This window comes from Armigeres subalbatus, chromosome 2, assembly GCF_024139115.2.
Source record: "Armigeres subalbatus isolate Guangzhou_Male chromosome 2, GZ_Asu_2, whole genome shotgun sequence".
Taxonomy (NCBI): domain Eukaryota; kingdom Metazoa; phylum Arthropoda; class Insecta; order Diptera; family Culicidae; genus Armigeres; species Armigeres subalbatus.
This window is the reverse complement of record NC_085140.1, coordinates 271364810-271378716: the sequence shown is the minus strand read 5'-3', so window position 1 is coordinate 271378716 and position 13907 is coordinate 271364810. Positions and strand designations below refer to the sequence as shown.

Sequence of the window (13907 nt, the reverse complement as noted above, 5' to 3'; positions counted from 1 at the left end):
CAATAGAGAACACAGAAAGTGCAACAAAAAAGGAAGCGCTTTAGTTCTCTTATTAATAAAGTTGATCGGTACAGCCCATTGGAGGGATTGGTGTTGCAAGTCGGTGGATAGGAACTGCCACAGCTTACATAACGCTTAGCCCCCTGCAATCTTGCAATAAGTGTGACGTTCCATATAAAAAAATCAGATGCTTTGTACAATCAGTGCGACATACATACATGTATGAAGGCGGCTGAAAATGGAAAATGTTTGCGTTTCGTAATCAATCCTCATCTATTCACCATAGAATTGAAGTTTCTTCATAGATACCGTCCATAAATGACGTCGCCCAAGTTTAAACCCGATGTTTGAACATTGTAAATTGCTCCTGGGTATATCGGAGTTCCGGCTCGTGTTCAGATTGCTATGTGCAGTGGGCAACCTCTATAAAAAGCTGCATGTATCCGCAAGTAGGTCCCACCAAAGCGACCGTGTGCCGCTCAAAGCGCACAAGCCCAAGTCCTGGTGTTAGGTGGGACCACAAAACAGATAGGTATCATAGAACAAACTGCAAATTTCAAAGTAGGCTTTTTGTGTAGCAATAATCGACGAACGGCACTCCCGTATATCCAAGTCGAAAGACAGAGACAGCAAAGCATGCGATGCTACTCTGTCTAATGCGCGTTTTTAAGTAAAGCTTGACTTCCACCGCTAGGTTCGCTGGCGTTCCAACATCATGGAAGGACCACATTTCACAGCAAAGATGCCTATATGTTATGTGGTGGGACGCTAAACAGCCCTGACACGACGGCCCTCCGACGAGACAGGAGGTTTGCGCAGGCCCAATAAGCCGCCTAGAAAACCAATCATTACGAACAATATAAGAGATAATGCGACTCGATATAATCGGCAAAGACCTAGGCGACGAATACAGGATCACGATTGGAAGCTTGGAACATGGAATTGCAAGTCGCTAGGTTTCGAAGGTTGCGACAGGATGATCTACGATGAATTACAACCCCGCAACTTCGACGTCGTGGCGCTGCAGGAGATTTGCTGGACAGGACAGAAAGTGTGGAAAAGCGGGCATCGAGCGGTTACCTTCTACCAAAGCTGTGGCACCACCAACGAGCTGGGAACCGGCTTCATAGTGCTGGGTAAGATGCGCCAACGCGTGATTGGGTGGCAGCCAATCAACGCAAGGATGTGCAAGCTGAGGATTAAAGGCCGTTTCTTCAACTATATCATCATCAACGTGCACTGCCCACACGAAGGAAGACCCGACGACGAGAAAGAAGCGTTCTACGCACAGCTGGAGCAGACATACGATAGATGCCCACTGCGGGACGTTAAAATCGTCATCGGTGACATGAACGCACAGGTAGGAAGGGAGGAAATGTATAGACCGGTCATCGGACCGGATAGTCTGCACACCGTATCGAATGACAACGGCCAACGATGCATAAACTTTGCAGCCTCCCGCGGAATGGTAGTCCGAAGCACCTTCTTTCCCCGCAAAAATATTCACAAGGCCACATGGAGATCACCTAACCAAGAAACGGAAAACCAAATCGACCACGTTCTAATCGACGGTAAATTCTTCTCCGACATCACGAACGTCCGCACTTACCGCAGTGCGAATATTGAATCCGACCACTACCTCGTTGCAGTATGCCTGCGCTCAAAACTCTCGACGGTGTACAACACGCGTCGAAATCGGACGCCGCGGCTTAACATTGGGCGGCTACAAGACGGTAGACTAGCCCAAGAATACGCGCAGCAGCTGGAAGTGGCACCTCCAACGGAAGAGCAGCTAGGCGCAGCGTCTCTTGAAGATGGCTGGAGAGATATTCGATCCGCCATTGGTAGCACCGCAACCGCTGCACTTGGCACGGTGCCCCCGGATCAGAAAAAAGACTGGTATGACGGCGAATGTGAGCAGTTAGTGGAAGAGAAGAATGCAGCATGGGCGAGATTGCTGCAACACCGCACGAGGGCGAACGAGGCACGATATAAACAGGGGCGGAACGGACAAAACTCGATTTTCCGGAGGAAAAAGCGCCAACAGGAAGATCGAGACCGTGAAGAGACGGAGGGACTGCACCGCGCTAATAACGCACGAAAGTTCTATGAGAAGCTGAACCGTTCACGTAAGGGCCACGTGCCACAGCCCGATATGTGTAAGGACATAAACGGGAACCTTCTTACGAACGAGCGTGAGGTGATCCAAAGGTGGCGGCAGCACTACGAAGAGCACCTGAATGGCGATATGGCAGACAACGGTGGCGGTATGGTGATGAACCTAGGAGCACGCGCGCAGGACATGCGACTTCCGGCTCCGAATCTCCAGGAAATCCAGGAGGAGATCGGCCGGCTGAAAAACAACAAAGCCCCTGGAGTTGACCAACTACCAGGAGAGCTGTTTAAACACGGTGGTGAAGCACTGGCTAGAGCGCTGCACTGAGTGATTACCAAGGTTTGGGAGGATGAGGTTCTGCCGCAGGAGTGGATGGAAGGTGTCGTGTGTCCCATCTACAAAAAGGGCGATAAGCTGGATTGTAGCAACTACCGCGCAATCACATTGCTGAACGCCGCCTACAAGGTACTCTCCCAAATTGTATGCCGTCGACTAACACCAATTGCAAGAGAGTTCGTGGGGCAGTACCAGGCGGGATTTATGGGTGAACGCTCTACCACAGACCAGGTGTTCGCCATACGTCAGGTATTGCAGAAATGCCGCGAATACCAACGTGCCCACACATCATCTATTTATCGACTTCAAAGCCGCATATGATACAACCGATCGGGACCAGCTATGGCAGCTAATGCACGAAAACGGATTTCCGGATAATGATACGGTTGATCAAGGCGACGATGGATCGGGTGATGTGCGCAGTTCGAGTTTCAGGGGCATTCTCGAGTCCCTTCGAAACCCGTAGAGGGTTACGGCAAGGTGATGGTCTTTCGTGTCTGCTATTCAACATTGCTTTGGAGGGAGTAATACGAAGGGCAGGGATTGACACGAGTGGTACGATTTTCACGAAGTCCGTCCAGTTATTTGGTTTCGCCGACTGAAAAGCGAAGCTAAACGGATTGGACTAGTCATCAACACGTCGAAGACGAAGTACATGATAGGAAGAGGCTCAAGAGAGGTCAATGTGAGCCACCCGAGTTTCTATCGGTGGTGACGAAATCGAGGTGGTTGAAGAATTCGTGTACTTGGGCTCACTGGTGACCGCCGATAACGATACCAGCAGAGAAATTCGGAGACGCATAGTGGCTGGAAATCGTACGTACTTTGGACTCCGCAAGACGCTCCGATCGAATAGAGTTCGCCGCCGTACCAAACTGACTATCTACAAAACGCTTATAAGACCGGTAGTTCTCTACGGACACGAGACCTGGACGATGCTCGTGGAGGACCAACGCGCACTGGGAGTTTTCGAAAGGAAAGTGTTGCGTACCATCTATGGTGGGTTGCAGATGGCGGACGGTACGTGGAGGAGGCGAATGAACCACGAGTTGCATCAGCTGTTGGGAGAACCATCCATCGTTCACACCGCGAAAATCGGAAGACTGCGGTGGGCCGGGCACGTAGCCAGAATGTCGGACAGTAATCCGGTGAAAATGGTTCTCGACAACGATCCGACGGGAACAAGAAGGCGAGGTGCACAGCGGGCAAGGTGGATCGATCAGGTGGAGGACGACTTGCGGACCCTCCGCAGACTGCGTGGTTGGCGAAGTGCAGACATGGACCGAGCTGAATGGAGAAGTCTTTTATGTGCAGCACAGGCCACTCCGGCCTTAGTCTGATGATAAATAAACTAAATCTGTCCTTGATCAGAATGAAACTCAAGAGCATTCAATAATAACATGCTAATTCGCCTTATGGGGGACTAATTTTGTAAATAATTTTGTTTAATACTTTAAAAATGAGTGAGATTTATATAGAAGTAAATTTGAGAATGAGCACACATAGGTATGTGAATAACTGATCCATTAATGTCTCAATATATGCTCTCATTTGCTATCTACTTCTTCTCCTTCTTCTATGACTCTACATTCCAACTGGAACTTGGCCTGCTTTTCAACTTGGTATTCTATTAGCATTTCCACATGCCCGCCAATGCATGGGTATGTATCTCGTGTGACAAGTACAATGGATACACTATGACCCGGGAGTCAAGAATGTTTCCCACCCGAAAACATCCTGGACCGAACCGAGAATCGAACTCGCTATCTCCGGATTGGAAATCTTACGCACGCAAGGCTAACTGGAGCCCCTTATTTGCTATCTAACTTTCACTGAAAAAAAATTGGAATTCCTTCTGTTTTTACGTTTTTACTTTTTTTGTACATGCTTCTATAAGGTCTTCAATTAATATATTATCAATTCAGTAGAAAACCGAATTAGCCGCCAGCAAAGTTTTGTCTCACAATCCATACGTTAAATCTAAATCCGGAAGTAATGCGCTTTACCAAATGAAAACAGCGCAGAACTTCTGAAGTTAGGTTTAGCATACGGATTGTGAGAAAAATCCAATTTCGCTAATCGCCCATTTCGGGTTTCTACTGAATTGATAATAAACTGTTTTCGTGGCGAGCGCGAAATTAGGGCAACGAGATGAGCCGGCCAAGGGCCGAAAGTATCGTTAATAAATAGGGGAAAAGACGGCTTTGGCAGGATTTGTTCTATTATTGGCAGGGGGTCTTTTGTCGACCGAATTTTATGAAATTTGGCCACAATATTCTTTGATAAGCAAAGAATGTTTAGGCCAACTTTGAGCATAATCAGTCATAAAAACCCCCCTGCCATGCCAATAATAGAACAAAACCTGCCAAAGCCGTCATTCCCCCTACTATAATAATAATAAGTTAAGGCACATCATAGTACACTAATTTTGAGCAACATTATGATCCGCAGTCATTACATGTCAAAATACGAGAAAGGCAAAAAGAAATATAGTTACCTATCTGCAAGCGTTAATGTTAAATATCAGAATATCATCATAATGTAAATTCTAATAAGAAACTGGCTATGTATAGCTTTTGAATCAGGTCTGTTCAAAAAAGGTTCAGGCGGATGCTGTACTCAATATCTACATATGATGAGCACATGCAAGCGCGTCCAGTGAGCTAATTGATCCAGCCAAACTTGACATTGCGCGACATCATCAATTAAACTAATAACCGTCGGATCGGTTAGCATAATAATAATGCAAGGGTCACACAATCTCAATATAATGAAGTGAATAACAAAATTTTTATGGTTCAAAGTATGAGAAATATACCATTAAGAAAAATGATTATTACGTTCATTATCCGTTCATAATATAATTCTATTACTTCAATCTAGTACCACAATATCGAAATTAAAGGTGCCTGATGTGGGTGTGGGTGCAAATCGAACGGTACAGGTGAGAAATACAACGATACATACTAACATTCATAAACACCTGTTAAGTATAGAAAGAAACCAGATTTTTATGTAATATTGTATGGATGCATGTCACCGCGCGCTCTGGTGTAAGTAACAGCGACAGAATAATAAAGTGCTTAATCGTGGCGTCGTTTGTAAAGGCGAATTAGTTCGCTGCGCGTACATCACCAGTTTGGTGAGCAACTCATTGTTTTTACTAGGTTTCTAGTTGGAAAGGTAACGCCCAGTGCACGTTGGGGGAAAACACGATAGTTCTCCTCTGAGTATCACTTTAAATAATCATGAATTGATCTATTATAGGCTTTAATAATATCATTGAAAGAAAAGTGACTCAGTATGAATGAATACGATAGTGAAAGGCGTCTTGCCTTCCTGTATCCCCTTATCGGTGCGTTATCATTTATCTGCTGCATATCGACCGCCGTAGCATGGCATCATTGGCGGTATGTGCTGGACACTTGTGTTGAAACCAACTGCGGGTGCATTCTGAACGGACGATCAACACCAACATTCTTCACGGGAGGCCACATCGCATATTGCCATTGGGCCACCTATGGACTGGTTTTACCCATTATCTTCTGTGTTATATTCGGTATATTTCATGTGTTTCGAGTATGCTGTGGAACAGGGTTGTTAATCGATAAATTATCATCGTTAATTTAACGCCAACTTCGATAACGATAACACTTTTACGATAATGCTTCGTTGACGATAAAATGAGCGTTGAATTAACGTTATCGTTATCGAGTATTCGTTGATTTATCGATAATTATCGAGTTAACTGTAACATGTACTACAGTTTGAGGTGCAAATATTCACAAGTTGGATTTGCAATATCTATTTTAAAAATATTGTATCGCCTTACAATATTCGAGAACGCCTTTAAATCTTGGAATTAAATTGGTATTCAAGGAGGTCACCGAATTGACCAAAACATTATTTCGTTCAATCATTAAAGTTCTTACAGAGTCGCAGTTCTACATAGTAGAGAATCTGAGAGCATTTTTCATGTCTACCTATACTTATGTTTAATCTTTCATTATTAACAAAACTTCTGTTTTGAAGATCCGGAGCACCCAGTTATATGAATATTTTATGACTCACAGTTTAGACTAAACTCCTTAGTCTAACCAAATCATAGGTGACGAAGTAAGTCCACCAATCTGTTGAGAGAATGTTCACTCGGTACTGGTGCTGCCTGGAATGCAGCACTACAGATCGCTGCATCAAATAAATTTCTAGTACTTGGATCCCAATATATTGCCGATGACATCTATGCTGCATAGTGAAAAAACGCTAACCACTAACAGAGCACCTCACTTCTCATCGTTTCGTAGAGCAGCATGCATTAAGCAACAATTAAAGAGTGCCCCGCTTTAATCAAAATTAACTCTGATCAACCAGCTGCAAACAATTTGTTCCATTCTCGACTTCTGTCAAAATTTTACACCAACTTTATTCGCGTAATCTAGTAACCACATTATCGCAAAATTATCGAGTTAACTTACGTTAAATTATCGAACTACGATAATAATTCAGTTGATTCATCGTCATCGTAGCAACCGATAACGTTGATCACAATCAACTTTATCGGCGATGACGATAAATTAACGATTAACAACCCTGCTGTGGAAGACCAAGAGGACACACTCAAACCGCAACTGTTCGACAAAGGTGAGTCTATATCCTAGTACATATTGGGATAAACCTTAACAAGAGGAAAAGGAACAACATCATAAAGAGAAATGTTTACTAACCAATGAGATAATTATAATCAATTAAATTAGGCCGATACAAATTTTAAAATCTATTTTGTCTCCCTCCCCCTCTGATTTTTTTGCCAAAAAAATATATTTTAAGGGGGCAACAAAATAATATTCGGATAATTTTGAGGTTTTACAAAACTTTATTTAACAAATCCGAGGAGTTTTATGATTTTTTTCATTTAAATGTTTATTTTTATTATTCTCCCCCTTGACCTTTCGGAGACCAGTAGGACAAAATGTTAATTAAAAATTTGTAACGGCCTTACAGTCGAGAGTAGATGCTCAAATGCAATTATATCTCCGCATTAACCACACCACTATGTCCTTATATCGGAATTACCACATCAGTACATCCGGATGGAGGGTTTCAGTTAGCCTTTTACATTTTGTTTTCACTGCCGATATAAGTTTTTTTAAGTGGAAAAGATTTTACATTTTGGTCGTGCCAGGAACTTATAACTGGTTATGAGTTAAAGGGCTGTATTATAAACGATATCACTGATTTGCCTATTGCGAAAAATCAGGACTAAAAGGAAATATCGGACGAAGATTTTACTGCCCATGATCGCATATTTGTAACATTTGCATATTTGTCGATTTTGAGATAAGTTTATGAATCATCTACAATTTGCTAGTTCTTCCAGCTGACCAGGTGAAACAAAAAAGTTTGTTCCAAAAAACTCGAAAAAACTACCAAGTTGTTTTGTAACATTAAGCAAAGTGACCGCATAACCGTAACACTAAAAAGCTTTATTGAAGATACGCCATGTGCTGTGAACAAAAATTTACGCAAGTAGTTTGCATTGAAATATCAAGTAATGGAAATGTTTTTACCGAAGATTCCAACTAGATAAAGTAATTGTGCAATTTTTGGGATTTTTTAGAATATCATTGAGATTTGCATACTCATTCATATCACAAACTTCATCGTTCCATTTCTCCCATGCCTACTTTTGTCGATTGTTACAAATATGCAGTTTAGCAGTTCACTGTATAGTTATCAATATCAGTTCACAGAGAACGGAAATAACCGCAAACTGGGTGGCTACAAATGCCCTTCCTACAAGACGGTGATCGCAGACTACCAGCAATCCAGATAGATCTGAATTATTGCGAAATTACACATCAACTGCTGTAGCAGTCAACAACAGACACGATGTGTGACGTCGCGATAACTACAGAGCTCACGGTGTCTTTGTCCAAATAGGCTCATTTTCAAAAAATCAGTAAACACTCACTACACGAACGTCATGGTTTTCCTCTTTCACGTTTTTTAAAAATGTTCTATCGAGGATAGTTTTTTCATACGTTTTAGGGGTGGGGGCGGTGGTGAGATTTCTATGTAGTTTGCTCTAAAAATAGCGACAAAAACATGTTCCAGACTTTTTCCTTAATAAAGACACAAAAAAAATGTTCCAGACTTCCAGATCCGCCGAACTGCATAAAGCTTATACTTATACTACTCGTGTGTAGGTGTTTCAGAGATACTGGACCCTGGGCTACAGACAGAACGGAACTGCTGCGATACAAGTTATGAGCAAATCCCTATTCTATAAGTGGCGTAGAGTTCAAGCAAGTATATTTCTTCTTCTTCAATGGCTCTACATTCTAACTGGAATTTGGCCGGCTTTTCAACTTAGTATTCTATTAGCATTTCCACAGTTATTGATTGAAAGCTTACTATGCCCGTCAATGCATGAGTATGTATCTTGTGTGGCAAGTACAATGGATACACTAAGCCCAGGGTATCGAGAATGTTTCCAACTCGAAAACATCTCAGGTCGGACCGAGAATCGAACTCGCCATCTCCGGATTGGCAATCCTACGCCTTTGCTCGCAAAGCTACTGGAGAACCAGTAGCAAGTATTTATTATTGCCGAAGTAAACGGTGTTTTTGTAACCAGCTGTAATGCACCTCTAGGATGGACCATATATGGATCTGCATGGGAAGAATCCATAATAGTACAGCAAAGACACACAAATACCAAATACCTTTTTCTCTTTCTTACAGATCTGGTGAAGTAGTCGTTATGACAACCAAGACCGACGTTACGGACGATGATGATATCAGCCCATACTACTGGATACCTGTGAGCATTATCGGTAGCTTCATGGCGTTGTTCACATTAGTTCACGCGGCCATGTACCTGGATGGTTTCTTATATAGTTGCAAGCAGTACCGCAATGAGTTGATCAAATATATGCAGGCCAGCGGACCGTTGGTGGCTTCGATCCAGGGGCGCTTATCCTGCGCATCTGTATTCGATTTTATGGACTATCTCCACCAGGACGTCTCATGGGATAGACGACGCGAGGGAAGAATCAATACGTCGGCCGCACTTATCATCGGTATAATTTGCTCTTGGACTTGCATTGCCCTATGGATCTGGACGGTGGTCATTGCAGTACAGCGCGCAAGGGCAAGCCGGCGTGTCCGTGTTTGAAATCACAAATTGAGAGATTTCTTACGTAACGGCATTCAGCTGGATGCAACTCATCATGGTGTTCAAACTTCAATACGCCCATCCATTATTTGCCTATATGACTTGTCAGGGAGACATGTGCCTTTTAAACATTTTTACAAAACAAACCAGACATTATTTTAAAATCATTCAATTTGACTTCACATTCCATTATTCCATAGGAATGTTTATTTTATAAGCCTAAGCTTTGCTTAAGATTTTAAAAGACAATAAAACATAAGATACAATTAATACTATATTCAGATTAACTTGTTTTAATCAATGATATATGTGTTTGGACCAAGCTTACTACATGATTATGTATGACCGCCTATTATTTTGAACGTGGTGGTGTTGTAAATCACTGAATTTATTCCGTCCACATGTTCCCTGGCGATAGGATGTGCAGCTACAAAGCAAGAACAAGTTAGTGTTGGCTGAATTTGATTCCAGGTTCGGACTAAAAATTTTGTTTTTTCACACGAATACATTTTTGCAATTTGGCAACTGCAATATATTCGATGTGTGAATTCACATAAATTCAATTATTACTTATACAATATATATATACTTATACAATACTTATACAAGATCGCTCATGAAATTTGATTATAAACTTAATGTTTCACATTTTTCATTTGATTAAGTCTTCATTTGTATACTCAACGCGAAGACTGATTATATGTGCGTGCGCTTATAAACATTATTAGTTATACTTATTGGCGCTTTGATGTTGCATGAAAAAGAAGAAGAAGCAGAAATATGAAAATTGAAAAAAAACTCCTCGGGAAAGCATACGAAGAAGTTTTTAAAACTCTTCTCAGAAATTCTAAAAGCATTTTAATTAAAAACGGTAAGGCGGGATTAGGGGTAAGACGCGCGGCTACAAAGCAAGACCATGCTGAGGGTGGCTGGGTTCGTTTCCCGGTGCCGGTCTAGGCAATTTTCGGATTGGAAATTGTCTCGACTTCCCTGGGCATAAAAGTATCATCGTGTTAGCCTCATGATATACGAATGCAAAAATGGTAACCTGGCTTAGAAACCTCGCAGTTAATAACTGTGGAAGTGCTTAATGAACACTAAGCTGCGAGGCGGCTCTGTCCCAGTGTGGGGATGTAATGCCAATAAGAAGAAGAAGGGATTAGGGTTTGGCGGGATCCACACTCCTTGGTGCGTAAAATTTCCTTTTGTTCAATGCAAAAAGTAAACAACATTGACGCTTGTCAAAACGCCCCCAATTAACGGCAGGCATTCGCCGGCGGTTCACCGCAGTCATCCGATTTTTGCAGTGTGAACGTTCTCCCAACAGCTGATGCAACTCGTGGTCCTCCACGAGCATCGTCCAGGTCTCGTGTCCGTAGAAAACTACCGGCATAAGCGTTTTGTAGATAGTCAGTTTGGTACGGCGGCGAACTCTATTCAATCGGAGCGTTTTGGGGAGTCCAAAGTACGTAAGATTTTCTGCCATGATGCGTCTCCGAATTTCTCTGCTGGTATCGTTTCTGGAGGTCACCAGTGAGCCCCAGTACACAAATTCTTCAACCACCTCGATTTCGTCACCGCCAATGCAAACTCGTAGTGGGTGGCTTGTGTTGTCCTCTCTTGAGCCTCTTCCAAACCACGTACTTCGTCTTCGACGTGTTGATGACTAGTCCTCTGATGTAGGCTTCCTCCATCCTCTCAAAGTTACGTGCAATGTCGTCTTCGAAACCTAATAGGACTTCGTAAAAATCGTACCACTCGTGCCAATTCTTACCCTTCGCATTACTCCCTCCAGTAGAAGCATACGTAAAAGAACGGTAGTGGCGCTGTAGTCATTTAAATGAGTTTGTTAAATTATGTTTCAACAAGCTACAGTTGGCCATAATTTATGCATCATATTGTACCTAGTGTATGTCTTGCGCTTAGAAGAATTTCTACTGTTTACCTTAGATCGTATGGTTTGGAGCGATAAAGGATAGCTGCAGCTTGCACCAGAAGCAACAATCACGGTTGTAACTTTAATAAAGTTGAGTTTATTCATGAAACAATCGATGAAGATAAATCAATCAATACAGTTACGTCCCTTATGATCCTAATACTAATGACACACTGGTGGTATAAGTACCATGGTACAATAATCTTGAAATGAGTACCATACCAATTATTGTATTTATCAAAGATAGACTTGGAATAATTTTCTTGTCCTCTTGAACCATGGTACAAGTACCACAGGTGTGTCTTTAGTATTAGCGCGAGATGTTTTTATTTTTTCATTACCAACATCGGTTTGACACTTGTAGTACCAGTTCTTTGGCTGCCAGGTCAGGTCGGGTCGAAGTAACCTAGATGTTAGTCACGCGAACAGGAAGGACATTAACAATCTTATACTTTTGAATCAACTCTCCCTCCAAAGCGATGTTGAATAGCAGGCCATACCTTGCCGTAACACTATAATGCATGATTTGTTCTATGCGGGAATTTACCTCTACGCGTTATTTCCGCAAAGCTTCCCAAATTTTTCTTTTTCTACGTAACACAACACGCTTGATTAAATACTCACAAAACTAGGTATAATTACAATTTATTATTTGCTTATAAACAGTACTTAAATTAGGAGCTCCTTTTTGTATAAAGAAAATATTTAAAAAATATTCAGAATCACAGCTAACAAGTGTACCTTAAAATATACATAATCAAACCCATCTTAAGGAAACACTTGTTTCCGGTTTGCCTCCGTCGACCAACCAAACTGTTCATGGTGGCCTACAACTGAAAGTTTTGTGAATTGTTACAATCTGGACCTAGCGAATTTCGATAGCTTCTTGTCATAATTCTACTTGGGAATTGAGTCAAAAATCTACATATATTGTGATCGCAGTTCTTTTAATTTTTTTGAACTTCCTCCGGTGACGTTCCACAAGACGTAGAGTGAACTCAAAGCCAACCCGATTCCTCCTCCCATGGCACATTTTCTCAAGCCTGCGGTAGATTTGTACAGCAGTCCGGTGGCGCCGCCGGCTGCTATGGTATTAATATCATCGTCCTCCCCACGCGCATACTGGAGCAATACACCAAACGCAGAATACATCACGGCCAGGGTTCCGAGGGTGTTTGCAGTAGCTGCTCCTTGCTTCATGACATGATTCAAAAGTCTGAAAAGCGAATATTGTGTAATGTGTATTCACCACAATCTCGTAAACCAAGTTAAGCCTTATAGCCTCGCATAGTTCTAGATAAACGTTTACTACCGAAATACATATACTTACTGTGTTCGGCGCAGTTTCCCGGTTTGACTGGCTAAAGTGGTAGCACGTACCCCGTTATAGAAACCAGCTACGCCCCCAATAGAAGCGCCTATCATGGCAGAGGACCCTATCTGTGAGAATGCTAACTCGAATCTGCCTCGCTGTTTGGAGGCTCCCTCAGGAAAGATAAATTCAGGCTGGGTTTGGAGATAGCGAGTGTCGTAGTTTAGATACGGCGACAAAGGTTGGATCTGCTGGGATGGAAGTGCTGCAACCAAAACAAAGCATTGAGGTTATTATATCTGAGGTTGCATCCTATTGCGTAACTAAATAAAATCCATTAGGAATTATACTTACCAGGAGTCGGAGCTCCAAACGATAAAGGTTTGCTCAAATAATCGTCACTCATTGTCGAGCAATAATCCCTAGATTCACTGATTTTTAATGAAAGATATTAAATTCTAATTAATTCGCGACAGAATCTGCCCCGTGCGGTGATTGAGATTTGATTTGACTTTTTTTTGACAAATGTCATGCTTTTGGTGTGGTCAACATTAGCCCTCGTGCACTAAATTTACATAACACGCAAAAAAAAATTGTTATTTATGTATTTTGTTGTTTTATTTTTTGTTACCACAAATCTTAAAAACATGGAAGGATGTCTAAAAGCGAACAGGAATATACCTGAATAGGACGCAAACCACCTTAGCCAAGCCACAATTTCATCCCAAGTTCCTTTTAAGAATGATTGGGCATGTGTGTGTTACCGGTACACTCATACCGCCAAATAAATTAAGCGGTTCAACTGTCACAAAACCTCGCGCTTTTTTTCGTCTTCATTTTTTCACCGAGTCGAGTGCGGTTCGGCCAAAGCTTTACCTTGCTGTTCTGGGGCAATCCAGAGTCTATTATATATAGAGTTACGCAAAGAGTGAAGCCAAATCTACCTATTGAACTGTCAAACCGTCTACCTATCGAGCAAAGTAAACAAATGATTGTTGGTAAGGCGGAAGTATTGTTATCGCCTGATGAT

The 13907-nt window shown here is 42.2% G+C and overlaps 2 protein-coding genes across 2 annotated transcripts; one reads left to right on the top strand and one right to left on the bottom strand.

Moving 5' to 3' along the window:
• Positions 1-5449: 5449 nt before the first annotated feature.
• Positions 5450-9912, top strand: LOC134212237 (uncharacterized). The gene is made up of 4 exons (XM_062689902.1): positions 5450-5635; positions 5720-6044; positions 7054-7093; positions 9197-9912. Exons 2-4 carry the CDS (start codon positions 5756-5758, stop codon positions 9627-9629), a joined length of 762 nt encoding a protein of 253 aa, XP_062545886.1. The 5' UTR covers positions 5450-5635; positions 5720-5755; the 3' UTR covers positions 9630-9912.
• Positions 9913-12194: 2282 nt separating this feature from the next.
• On the bottom strand, positions 12195-13412 carry LOC134212238 (mitochondrial import inner membrane translocase subunit Tim23). The gene is made up of 3 exons (XM_062689903.1): positions 13232-13412; positions 12896-13142; positions 12195-12781 (listed from the first exon to the last, which is right to left on the bottom strand). Exons 1-3 carry the CDS (start codon positions 13281-13283, stop codon positions 12487-12489), a joined length of 594 nt encoding a protein of 197 aa, XP_062545887.1. The 5' UTR covers positions 13284-13412; the 3' UTR covers positions 12195-12486.
• Between the last annotated feature and the right edge of the window lie 495 nt (positions 13413-13907).

Bases quoted from the DNA above. Each gene is read 5' to 3' on its own strand.
- LOC134212237 (XM_062689902.1), top strand. From the start codon at position 5,756: ATGAATGAATACGATAGTGAAAGGCGTCTTGCCTTCCTGTATCCCCTT. The intron at 6,045-7,053 runs CAGGGTTGTTAA...CCTGCTGTGGAA, and splicing joins GTTTCGAGTATGCTGTGGAA to GACCAAGAGGACACACTCAA. The intron at 7,094-9,196 runs GTGAGTCTATAT...TCTTTCTTACAG, and splicing joins ACCGCAACTGTTCGACAAAG to ATCTGGTGAAGTAGTCGTTA.
- LOC134212238 (XM_062689903.1), bottom strand. From the start codon at position 13,283: ATGAGTGACGATTATTTGAGCAAACCTTTATCGTTTGGAGCTCCGACT. The intron at 13,143-13,231 runs GTAAGTATAATT...TTTTGGTTGCAG, and splicing joins GTTTGGAGCTCCGACTCCTG to CACTTCCATCCCAGCAGATC. The intron at 12,782-12,895 runs GTAAGTATATGT...TTCGCTTTTCAG, and splicing joins GGGAAACTGCGCCGAACACA to ACTTTTGAATCATGTCATGA.